Genomic DNA, 13,661 nt, shown 5'->3' with positions numbered 1-13,661 from the left:
ATCTTTTCAGATACGCGTTTGCCGTTTTCTTCCAACAACATTTATATCGAGTTTCCCCCCAAAAAACATCATGTGGCGTCATAAATAAATTTGGTTTAACATTTCATGCAGGAGTGCACCAAAAACTATGATAAAATATCGATTTCACATCTTGTTTCGCCAAAAAGTCATCTGTGCCAGGAAATTATGAAAACAAAAAGGTATACTTTGAATACTATTGGTATATCCTACTGAAAGCGGTCATGTAGCACAAGGACAAAAAAAGTATCTTAAACTGTACGATCGGATCTGTAGGATATATTTGCCCTTTTCATACCCATATTTAAATATTTATAAAGTAGGCGCATGAGTTTATACGCACACCTCTTATCTACGTATATTCGTAACCTTTAGGAATTTGTTCTTTAACTTGCATTCGTCTTTTCTACAGCTTCGTGATCCCTTTGCCTCCCCACCTACTCTCCCTTATGCAAAGTACCAAACCAGCGCGAACGCGAACGCCTACGCAATTCGCCTTTTGCAAGATCCGACTGCGCGTGCGCCGTCTGCACTTCGAGGCCAACCATATTGTTTCTTGTGCGCCCCGTAAGATGGCGCCACAGCGCAACGCAAAAGGCGAATTCCTTCGTTTTCCCGTCAATCAACTTTTTTTTAAAATCTCTCTCTCTGCCGCCTAGGAGCGTGGAGACAGGCTCGCTTCCGTGTACCCACCCGATGCCCGAACAGAGCCGGGTGACGGCGAAGAGGCCGTAGGTGGGCATGAAGGTGGTGATGACGGAGAACAGGGCGTTGGTGAGCAGCGCCGAAAGCAGCGTCCGCCGCCGCCCCATCTTGTCGGCCAGGTTGCCCCACACCAGGCCGCCGATCATCATGCCCACGAACGACACGCCGCCTGCGAACACCCCACACAAGTCCGGTCAGAAGCGCTCTTCAGATGGTAATCGCCCACGTGCACTTTACAAACAAGCCCGCATTGGACCACACCAGGTGTGAGCACTACGCATGCGCAAAACTAGATTGACGCGAAGGGAAATATTTGCGCATGAGCCACGCCGACAGTAGCGCCACCTCAACAGCGTAACGTCGAAGCCGTTTTTTTTTCTTAGGTTTTACAGATTTGTCTAAAGACCGACGACCACTTCGCGCTGTCCACTTCTCCCTCGCTTCCGCCTCTCCCTCTTCAACTCTGTCCACCGTTGCCTGTTTGCTCCTCTCCCATGGTGAAGAGGATCTTCTGCCCTGCAGAATCGGGTCTAGTCGTCGGCCTTTAAAAAGAAAGCTGTGAAAATCAAACTAATGCGGTCTGTGCAGGTGAGTTATACGGCCAGGGGAGCATAATATAGGCGTCACGACCAGTCGGGTTATAAACTAGGATATGTTAATTTACTTTTGAGTCAGTAAAAATGAATACATAGTTTCATTTAGAAACTTTTTAAGAGTCATGAGAAAACTACTAATTCAGTCAATTTTAGAAAAGACTTGGAGCACGTGTGAAGTACAGTGGAGCGTTGAAGTTACCACTCGTGGAGCAAGAGCAAGGCTACAGGCACAATAAAGCGCCCGCGCTGTTTTTCCGTCTCTTATTGTCCGCGTTTTCTCAACGTCAGCCTTGGGCTTGTTGCACGACTGGTAACTTTAGCGCATTACTGCGCTTCTTACGCGCTCAAAGTCTGCCAAAAAATGTCTCATTTAGTGGTTTTGATTCCCCTCATCAAGGTTCTAATTGAAACTATACGTTTATATACATAGATAAAACAAATTTTAGTTCATTATTAGACTTTTTGTGACGAATAGCCCACTATAATATGTCCCCCTGAACTTATAACTCACATTCAGAGACCGTATTAAGGTAGCGTTCACGTCCTGTTTAAAACAAGTCTGTAAAACCTAAAGAAATGAAAGCACACACAAACATACACACACACAAACGCACGCGCACGTGCGCACACACACACAAGCACACACACACACACGCACACACCAAAGTTACCGCTCGTGAAGCAGGCGCAAAGCTAGCAGCGGCGGAACGCTATGGTAATCTAATCATGCGCGTTCCGCCACTACTATACTCTGTTTCACCTTATGATGTACCGCAGGAAAAGCTACAAGCGCGAGCTCCTTGCTCTGGGGCACATCTCGGCGGCTCAAGCTCTCGTGACTTAAGAGCAACTGCCAACGCTACGAGCTCGCGCTTCTAGCCTTCGCTGCGGTACATCAGAAGGTGAAACGAAGTATAGCTTTGCGCCTGCTTCACGAATGGTAACTTAAGTGCGTCCCCCAGTTTCCGACGAGCTTCAAGTCGTTCTAAAAAGGTTTAATTTACTTGTCTTCGATGACGCTCAGTTAGCGTCTAATTGAAACCATGTGACTATTTTAACAAATTTAAAAGTTAATGACCGAATTTGACTTAACTAGCCGACTTATCGCAAAGATTGGCTTCCCACATAATGTTCCCTTGGCCGTATACCTTACCTGAACAAACCGCTTAAGTGTAACTTTTGGCTCTTTTTAAGCAAATTTGAAAGCTAAGAAACACCCTATATATATAGATATAGATAGATATATATGTCCAAATTTAGATTTGCGAACGTGTTTTGGGGGATTCTTGGGCAAGCTATTACAGTCATCTAGGTTAATGTCTGAATTAGATATTTAACAAGTAAATATTTCCACTGGCTTTTCATTTGCAAAGGACTAGACAAGATATTTTCATTTTTTATAATTTTATTTTGTATTTTTAACCCAAAGTTTTGTGGTAGAAATTACTTTTCTTTTGTAACACACTTTGACACTACTTCTTCAAATAAGCCCTTGCTCACTTCAATATAACGCATAAACCCAATTAAGAAACATTCTCTAATTTTAATTTTAGAGGTGAAAAACTAGAAACCCGTGTTAATATTTACTATTCATTATTTAAATAAATGATCAACCTACGACTCTGCGAGTTTGCCCTAGAACACGCGAAATAAGTTAGCAATGCTGTTTTTGAGCTTGTATTTTTTGTTTTACTAAATTAAATATTGTCTTGTGAACATTCAAGATGACCGCTGTGAGACTGGAGCCTTAAGCATAAACCCGAACACTAGTCCAGGCGATTTCAAATTCCATATTTACGGTTCAAGAATCAAGAATCACATTGAAGCAGCGAAAACCTCTTTTGGATACGTGTGAGTATTACTACACGGACTGATGTCAGAGCGCTATTCTACGTAGTCCGAAACATGATAACCGGCTTTGAGCTTGAAAAGACCATACAAAAGTTTCATAATGTTTCGTAACTTTAGGGACTTTATTTTTTGGCCCAGATAGATACGCTGTTCATAAACAAAAAAAAAAAAAAAAAAAATGCCTAACAGAAGTGGCATTTTCTTTTTTTAACATACAAGCACCAAAACAATAATAATAATAAAAAACTCTTGTAGGTTTTGTGCATGTAACTCCAAAAACAAAATTGTAATATACTTAAACAGGAAAAGACCGAAACTCTAATGTTGATGGCAACAAAACCCGGGTTCAGCTTTTTATTTTTCGCTAATAATAGTAAAACAAAAATTGCTTCAATCGTTGTAAAGCTATGCGACTTGCAAATGACTCATAAAAATACGTCGTGCAATGCGTGCTGAGGTTTTCTTTCTCTCTCTCTCTCTCTCTCTATATCTATATATATATATATATATATATATATATATATATATATATATATATATATATATATATATATAATCGAGCTCAGGATATGAACTGAATACAAATTACACATGTTGAATAAACCTGGCAGAAATGAATATATAAGTCGAAGGAACAGGAAAGGACAGTGTGACGTCTTGAGACGTCGTCCTGTCTTTTTCTGTTCTTTCGACTTATATATTCATTTCTGCCCCAGTCTCAGGTTTATTAAACATGGTTAACATTCACCAGGTCGCCTGCACCCTTGCTATATTATCGTGAATTACACATTGACTGCAGCATGGGATCAACCTCCACTAATGGGACTACGTCGGCGCATAATGTGGGTTGCCGATCTCTACCGGGATCAGATAATATTACAGCTCTTTTTGTCACGGTGAGTTCTACATGAATACTGGATATCCGGACACTTTCGTGGGGCATAAAAACACCAACATTGTTTATACAGAATATTACGGTCGTGTTCTCGAGTCATGGATCAAGGATGGCATAAAAGCGTCCCCTTAACCTCAGCCCGTCGGCCGGGTTCGATAGAGGTACCGAGCATCGACCGTGTGGGACGCCATTAGCGACGAGGTGTTTCGGTGGCTCCCTCTTACGATGCTTATCTGTGACGCCATGACCAGGATTACCGATTGCCAGTGACGATTTGGATGGTGTGCGTAAAAGCACGGTGTAAGGTCGGAGATATCGAGTTCTTAAACCAGCACCGTCGAAGTTGACAGTCCGGAGCTGCTCTTATTTGCATAAACAAAAGCAGAATTCATCATGCTCAAGGGCTGTGTTCCCAATCTTACCCAAATGGATGCGAGTTGCTCCGGCAGGTCGTGTCACATGACAACACAGATTGAAAACCTCTGGACGCGGGTAGGTTTTAGAACGCCAAGGTACAAAACGCTTACCCTGGAGTAGGATTGAGTAAATTTTGGAACACGGCATGGTGTCCTTGAAATGGCTGGTTCACACAACACCGTTCCCTTACGCTACGTAGAAGTCAGGGAAACATTCGTGTCTCTAATGTCGCGTGCCAGGCCGTCTCCTTGAACTGGTAGCCACGCTTAATATGACGCACAAACGTCCCGGTGATTCGTACGTAAGCTTTCGGGGAGTAACGTCAGAAAACAGGACTGTGGGAAGCAGCTTTTAGAGAAAAAGTAAACAGGCGAGCTTGTTGATGTTACACATTTTTGAAAAAAAAAAACAACAACAACAAAAAAAAAGGAACTGACGGTCGAACAGGGAGCCGTTTTGCGTTTGTGCCCTTCTTCTTCTGTCGTCTCCGTTTTTTTTTAATGTACAGTTTTTATAGTTTTGCCAACCGTGGAAGGACAACAACAGCGACATTTCTGGTCGCGCGGGTCACCAGTAGTCATTGACGAGGTGAGAACGGCAGAGAGGAACTTCAGTTGTCCCAACTCAAGCGCGAGTTTCCTATGCAGCGAGAAACTATGTGAGAAAAGGTCGGGGTTTATCGGCGGTCATGTTATAAAACGGGCGCATATTTATAAACTTGTGACCCTAAATACCCCCCCTCCCCCCGGCACCTTCTCCACTCCAGTGTCTTTTCTTTCGAGGTCTATGGAACTCAAGGCCGTGACCCAAAATGCTTGGAAAACGTCATCCCTGTATCCCGAACAGAAGAAGGCAGGGCAAGGAACGTGGTTCCCCAAAAAACACCAACCTCAAGAACAGTTGATGAAACTTGGAATACATTTTAGTGCTCAAAACACACGGGCACAAAGACGAGAATCAGCCACCACAGTGCGCTGTGGTGTCTGATTCTCGTCTTTGTGTCCTTGTGTTTTGAGCGCTAAAATGCATTCCAAGTTCCAAGACCAACTAGCCCAACAATCTACTCTACTGAAAGTTATTAAAAGTTCCGTTCGAACCAAAAAAAAAAAAAAAAAGCTGCACAGAATTTTTTTTTTTAAAGCGGAGTTTTTAAGGGTTAGCTTCCCCAATATCGTGTCAGCAAACAAAGGATGACACTAAACTCTGGACAGCTACAGCCTTTCCACTCTGGCTTGCCGACTTGCGGCCGGCCAATACTTCATTCCCACCATAGTAGAGCTTTGCTGGTTTTCCTTCTTCACCAAAGTAGAAAAGCTAAAAGATTTTTTGTTTTTGTTTTTTGTTTTCGGTCACGAGGATTTCTTTTTTAATGGCAGGTCTAATTTGAAGTTTTTCGGTTTTGCCCCATTCCGAGAAAAAAAAAAGTGAAAGCCGCTTACAACTCCCTGTAACGCCGAATTAGAGCGCAGCTCTTGAGGAGGAGGGGGAAGGGCACTGGGGGGGGGGGGGTTAAACTAACCAGGGGGGGTCACGTGACCTTGGGGGTCGCGTGACCCCCAATGCCGATGATGTCATCACTGACGTCACTGATGACGTCATCAGTGACGATGACGATGCGGGTACCGATGACGTCATTAGTGACGTCACTGATGACTTCACCAGTGATGATGACGATGACGATGCGAATGTCGGTGACGTCATCAGTGACGTCGCTGATGACGTCATTAGTGATGATGACGATGACGATGCGGATGTCGGTAACGTCATTAGTGATGATGACGATGACGATGCGGATGCCGGTGACGTCATCAGTGATGATGACGATGACGATGCGGATGCCGGTGACGTCATCAGTGATGATGACGATGACGATGTGGATGCCGGTGACGACATCAGTGACGTCACTGATGACGTCATCAGTGATGATGACGATGACGATGTGGATGCCGGTGACGTCATCAGTGATGATGACGATGACGATGTGGATGCCGGTGACGTCATCATTGATGATGACGTCATCAGTGATGATGCCGATGACGATGTGGATGCCGGTGACGTCATCAGTGACGATGACGTAATCGGGGGGTCACGCGACATCGGTGGGGGTCACGTGACCTCGGGGGGTCACGTGACCTCGAGGAGGGGTCACGTGACCTCAGGGGAGTCACGTGACATCGGGGGGTCACGTGACCTGGGGGGTCACATGCCCCCCACGAGGTCACGTGACCCCGGTGGGGGGGCTCGCGCGGTGCATTATGGGACATTTCCCATGATGCACCGCGCGGTTACGCCGACGGCGACGGCGACGCCGACGGCGACGGCGACGGCGACGCCGCTCAAGCCGGAAATGGGCCCCTAAGAGCTGCGCTCTAAAAAAAAACAGTCGGGGGTTGTTTATTGGGGTTTATCGGTATTTACAAAAAACACGGAACCTTAATTATTACTTCTTCTTTCCAGCGTCTCATGCACGTTTCTGATGGGAAAAACTTCACCGCCAGGCTTGTTCGTTTCCATCCTTTTAGTACGGGGTGTCACGCCCGGGCGGCGCACCGCTCCCGCTCGACGGACGCGCCGGAATATCCATACGCCTCTCTCTTCCGGGGTTCGCTCGTTTCCACGGGCGTGATTTACGATCCTCCTGCCGCTTTGACTGCACACCGTAAACTCCGTTCAACAGTGCGGTGGAAGGGGCTCGTTGGACCGCTCATACGTCTATCTTTTGCCACGTGGTTAGGTAGCCAGCCATACGCACTGGGAGCGGAGCCAGCGGATGAAAGGGAGTCGGCTGATTGGTCCGGCAAACCCGTAGCCCCTATCGCACTGTCGGCTTATAGGGATAAACGGAGGACAGTAGCGGTGCCGACGATGAGCGCTGACCTTTCGCTGTTTCGAGACAGAGCGAGTGCCGTCAGGAGAATGCAGCTTGGCGGCTCGAACGGTTCAGACAAATGCCGCCAGTGGCCGCCAGTAAAGCGCTGGATGAATTTGAAAGATATCTAGCGTTTTCGCCGCGAGTAGAGTAATTGTGTATGCTCTGCAAGCAGAGCTTATACAGTTAATCTAGCCGCCAGAGGCAGACAGCGCCGAATTTCTCCCCATGGTGGGCAATTCAGCCTGTAACTGAAATTGATTTTCGAAATATTGCGTTCGTAAACTTGTATAGTTTGCCAATTGTTTCCTTTTCATCTCTTTTTGTTTGAAACTTGTTCGTTGATTCATACTCGTGTAATTCACATTTCTTGTGGGCAAGTAAAAAAAGCCCTCAGAACGCACTCCTTTGAAGAATCGGCGAAGAGGCAAGCGATCTATGTTCTCGTTTGCCTAATTTTTAGAGGCAAGCGTTCGTTCTGAAGGGCTTTAACGTGCCCTAAAATGGTGTACTTATTTTTACTTGTACTTTTAAAGGCATACTACAACGAAATTTCGGCGCTTATTTCTTGGTCACTTCGTATTCAATGGAGCATTATCACAACAGACACACCAATCTCTTGTTAAAAAAGACACGAAAAGAAATTTTAAAACGAATTAACCGGTTGGCAAAGAGTACCTTGTGGATGGCGCCACTGTAATGTCGCTAACGCCTCGTTTGTAATGCCCGTCTAGGAACCTTGGCACGTAGTGACGGTAACTGTCTCACCTCCGGCCACGACAAGAGAAGAGGGAGAAGAGAAGAGGGGAAGGCGGAACTCCCCTCTCCCCGAGACTATGGTGCCTGGAAGGCGTCTCTGACTGGTGTGCTTACCGCGTCCAAAAAAGTGGTCCCTCGACTTCTGCTTCATGACGTCATAGAAGTGTCATGCTGTCGCCTACCGCGATCCTGGCGGTGTCCCAGCAGCTGTGGTGGATGTGGCAGACGCCTGTTCTGCTGCAGGTCGCTCTTCACTTCGACAGTCCCCGGAAGCTACAGCAGCAGGAAGCCGTGACGACAGCGACACTCACGTTCGCTCGAGCTTTTCGTCAACATCTCTACGCCCAACCGCCAGAATCGCGACAGTCTACAACATGACACTCCGGCTTCTGTGACGTCATTTGTTGCCACTTTGGGGACCACTTTTGATGTATGGGCGGGATAGGACGCTAAACGCACCAGTCGGTGACGTGCTCCAGGCACCATACCGAGACCCGTCACTCAAAATTCGTACAAAGGCAGCTTTGGGGTTACTTGCGGTGGCCCGATCGCTGGTGTGCTTCGGCTGTTTTCAGCGAATGCTACGAGCCGTCAGGGCCTATCCAAGGCCATGTTACTGTGACGTGACCTTGGAGAAAGGGCACACCGATGCGTGGAATCCGTATCACGGGCTACGTCCACAGAGCGGCATTGGCTGGGATAGCTCGCAGCGTCCGCTGGGTCCAGACGTAAGGTCCCGAGACAAACTACGTCACGATTGCGGCGGATGTGACGTGCTCTTCGCTGGCTGCTCTCCGAGCGTTTCCCAGGGTAGGCCGTTTATAATAAGAAATACAGCCATCAGGCTCAAAATACAAACGTGTGATTGTCATTTACGGATATTGTAGATTATATTCAGCCTATTTGTTAACGCGACGGGTATATTTCAAATTTTGTTGAAGTATTCCTTTAAATAGATACTGAACCGAAATTTGGATTTCGTGAAATAAGGCCGCAGAAGCGTTGAACTGGGTGCTACGAACTTCAGAACATCACTCATATATCGATATCTCAAACGGATGGCCGTACTCTTGGAAAAGAAGGGCGCGATCTAGCGAGGGCTATAACGTCATTGTCCACCTGGAAAATATGAGAATGAGGGGAAGTGGTTGGCTTCTCTCCCCCTTGGTTCGGTTCACCAGCCCGAAGGGACCTAGCGACGAGGAGAGGGAATGGGAATCGTGACGTGACTTGTCTCGTCGGCCTCGTCGGCCGTGTTCAATCGCGCCCTTCTTTTCCAGAAATAAGGCGATCCGTGAGAGATATCGCTGTATGGGTGGCGGTTTTGGGTTTTGCAGCGTCTCACTTATCCGTCCAGCCTTGTCTTGTGAGCTTGAAATTTCGTTTCAGTATCCCTTTAAGTGGCAATAAAGCCAACAGAGTGCTTTTTTGAAACGTATGCTTGATGTGCTTACTTTAATTGATAATATATGAGTGCTCGCAACTCGCTAAACAATGCGAAAAAAAAAATCGAGCACAGCGCATGCGCACGAGCGCGCGTTGCGCATGTCTGGGGGACAGCTAGTGCCATCTGCCGCGCTTTCCAGGCGGAAAATGATCTCTGCGGGAGATACTGGAGATACGTCAGAAATCCTGTGCCTGGTACACTTCGCTTGGGAAGGCTGCGGCTGCGCACTCCTGGCGTCGTGGCTGCCCCAGTGTGTGAGTGTGTGTGCGCGTCATAACTGCACTACTCGAAGGAGCCAGTGGACTTCGCCTTGACGTCCCTGTCATATCGTCCCAGCAAATGCCGAAGCACAAATTACCATTAGACCGCAAAAGTGCGATGTGCGCAGGTACAATTACTTCCCCATTGTCCTGGCTCACGTTGCAATTTTAGATCTAATGGTTCTGTCAAATTCGCCATTTGCTGGGAGCCCCTCTACTGTTCGCCTTGATCGGCTGTATCCGTGTTCTGCAGGAAATTAAACTCACGGACTGTTTTTAGAATGCAAGCTTACATTTTGATTTTTAACGCCGACATCCTTATGCCCCCAGTGCGAGGGCGAGGCAGTGCTTCTGAAATTCGCAAATATCTCGAGCGAAGAAAACACGGGAACAAAAGCAAGTGACCGTTGGCTCCCTTCCATCCTTTCACTTCTGTACCTGTTTCTGGAAGGCTTTCACTTTTATAATCGTTACGCCGTATATATATATATATATATATATATATATATATATATATATATATATATATATATATATATATATATATATATATATATATATATATATATATATATATATATATATATATATATATATATATATATATATATTACATATATATTGAGTGTTACGTGGACTTGCCTTTCTGGAATTGACGTTTGGGTTCCTTATCAATATGTAGTAGATCTGCCAGACCTCTAAAAATATAATACATTCTATAAATGTGTATGTACATACCCCCTTCTCTACATGGTGGAATCCAGAATCCAGAATCGATTGCGGCGGTTTTTCTGAGTACCGTGTCGGTCCATAGATCATTCGAAATGGAAACCATTGACCACTACATGCTTTTCCTCGTGACAGCAGAAATACGGGCCCACCATATGAAATGTTCCAGGGCTGTGATTTTACAAGAAAAAGGTATAAATATAACTTTTTATTTCTTTTTTTTTTTCAGTTTTGATATGGATGTTGGATAGCTCAAGCCACTACTGCGTATGAAGGTACATTAATTTGAGAGACCGATTCGATATTCTGTCATCGATTTGTTAAAACTCTCCAATGCGCTACCGAACACCCAAAAGCCAGAAATTGCGATATCTATATTAGAAGGTACGTCCGCTGGCGGCGTAAGAAATGCGGGGCGTTGTGAGTTTTGAGGGAATTCTTATCGCTCCGCTGCCAACGAGATAACACCATTAGACATTAAAAATGCCGGGGACAAAGCAGGCAGCAAGAAGCGCGAATAAGATAAGCACCGCATTTATATATATATATCAGTGTGTCGAACCGAAAAAAATACAGGTTCGGTTACGGTTCAGGTTCAGGTAAATTAATTTTGTTCCGGTTCAGTTCCGGTTCGATTAATTCGATCCGCGAACCGGTTCGCGAACCGGTTCGGGGAGCTGAACCGGTTCGCGAACCGGTTCGGAAATTATAAATGACAAATTGCAACATCAAAATAAATTACAAATAAAACATCTGAAATCAGCACATACGAAACGGGATACATCGTAGTGTAAAGCTCAGGGATTTCTATCAGGAATGGTTTCTTTATGTGCACTCAAAGGTTACCTCACCGACGTTTACGCATTCGGACTTCATCTAATTGGGTCCGACGCAGTAGCTGTAAAATCCGCGACCTCCTTACAAACGCACTTACAAGTAGAACTCGCTAACTATCCCGCCACCTCCGCGTGTAAGCAATTGAAGGAACAGTGGGGAGAAAATACAGCTTTCTTTATTTGAACTAGCCTTCGGTAACTCAAATTAGACCTTTAAAGAAGTTTTCATTAAACAAGATACGGAATATAAAAAACACTTCACCGAACGCAACGCCAGAAGGACGTAATAGGATAAATATTAAAATAGAAGAGTTCGCTGTCTCACAAATATGTTAGCTTCTAAGTGCCTATACGAAACCGGATGCATTATTATCAAACTCCACAGCCTTTTCTTCTCTCATTCCGATGGAAGCAAGCTTCAAGAACTCGCGCGTTCTAGAAACGTGTTATGAAATGAGCACACAGCAGCATTTAGGATTTACGAGATTGTAGAAAAATGAAATCCAGTGACGCGATTTTTTTTTTTTTTTGCACAGCCTTCCAATTTTTTTTCTTCCGTGCAAGCCGCGACCAGCGCAATACTGGTTCCTACGTCAAGATTCATGGATGCAGCGTTTGTCAAGATTCATGGATGCAGCGTTTATATTCCTAAGACTGAGTGGAGAAGAAAAATATGCAAGCGAGGTGTGTGTCAGTTGACGGCACTTAAAAAACAAATGGCATGGATAGCACATTCATTGTCAACAGCGCGTGGCCGAACCGTTTTGACATGAGCCGGTAACCGTTATTTTTTTTCCGGTTCAGTTCCGGTTCGGGTTCATCGCGATAACAATATAACAGTTCGGGTTCTGGTTCAGTTCCGGAAAAAATACCGGTTCGGTTCCGGTTTTCGGTTCGGTTCGGTTCCGGTTCGACACCCTGATATATATATATACAAGGGGTTTCATGAAAAGTGGACAAATTCGGTATAGCGAAATCTACGCATCGCAAGAAAAAAAGGCTCGTGTCGTTTTGGTCCTGGGCCGGGGCCCATTAAGGAAAATTATTAAAGTTGGGATAATTAAATTGTTAATTATTTTTCCGTAATTAACTTTTTTATATTGTGTTTAAGGGCTTGGTTTCAATTAAAAACTTGCTGAGCATCGTCGAAAAACACTAAATCAACAAATTGCAGAACGATAGAAGGCACGCGAAACACTTTACGGCTTTCTGAAAAACTGTACAACTTCGACGGGTTTTTAGGTTTGAGTTTGCAATCGGAGCGCGTCTCCGCACCGATGGCACCGCGCCCCTTGGAGAAATAGTGCAAAAAACCTCTGCTGCGCTGTCCTCGCGCGACACATCAAAGGTTAGTTGCACTATTTCTTCTATCGTTTTGCCATCTATCGTTGTGCCATCTATTGTTCTGCAATTTATTGATTTAGTGTTTTTCGATGATGCTCAGCAAGTTTCTAATTGAAACCATAAACACTGTTTAAAAAAGTTAATTACGGAAAAATAATTAACTACTTAATTATCCCAAACTTTAATAATTTTCCTAAATAAGCCCCTGACCCAAAACCAAAACCACACGAGCTTTTTTTTTTTTTCTTTTTGTGCGATGCATAGTTTTTGCAATACCGAATTTGTCCCTTTTCGTGAAACACCATATATATATATATATATATATATTCTGCAATTCGAGTTTTCGAGGTTATATTTAGAAATTTATAAGACTCATTTTGCGTCAGCTAGTATGTGAAAAGTCCCCCCCCCCCCCCCCCAACCTTTTTTTTTTCTTCACAATCCAATGATTGAGGTACACAAGATAACATTGGTATATGGTACACGAGCTCACTTCGGCTTTTCGATTTTTTATAATCCTCGTTGCTTGCGTAATCGCATGCAGAGCACCTCCATCAATCCTCTAGTCCTGTCTGGTTTTTGGATACATCTGAATTGAGAGAACGTACTCGCAACATCGCAGCTTACGCGTACATTTGTAATGCACAAAAATGTCACTTCAGTTCCATCGGATTCAAATATCTGCTGTTTCTTTCGATACAAAGTTTTGTGAGTAGATTCTCATCCTTCTTTTTGCTTTTCTTTGCCTCGCTAATTAAAACTAAAAGAAACAACAACAAAAAAAGAATAATGGACAAAAGATACTTTACAATAGACATAAAATCGACATTTTGGGACTCGATCCATGTCACTGCCGTTCACTGAAGCCAGGGATGGGCAAAATACAGGCAAATATGTATCGAAATACAATTACAAAATACTTCGTCAAAAATGTA

General features: G+C 44.7%; 1 protein-coding gene across 1 annotated transcript in view; it reads right to left on the bottom strand.

The window, feature by feature from the left end:
• Positions 1-13,661, bottom strand: part of LOC8043017 (synaptic vesicle glycoprotein 2C) — a 56,282-nt gene that overhangs the window by 28,933 nt on the left and 13,688 nt on the right. The window contains exon 3 of the mRNA XM_029982663.4: positions 712-892. Within this exon, the coding sequence (XP_029838523.1) occupies positions 712-892 (181 nt within the window). The remainder of the gene's footprint in view (positions 1-711; positions 893-13,661) is intronic.

The sequence above is a fragment of the Ixodes scapularis genome, unplaced genomic scaffold (assembly GCF_016920785.2).
Source record: "Ixodes scapularis isolate PalLabHiFi unplaced genomic scaffold, ASM1692078v2 PGA_scaffold0__279_contigs__length_252992795, whole genome shotgun sequence".
Classification (NCBI taxonomy): domain Eukaryota; kingdom Metazoa; phylum Arthropoda; class Arachnida; order Ixodida; family Ixodidae; genus Ixodes; species Ixodes scapularis.
This window is presented reverse-complemented; position numbering and strand designations above follow the sequence as displayed.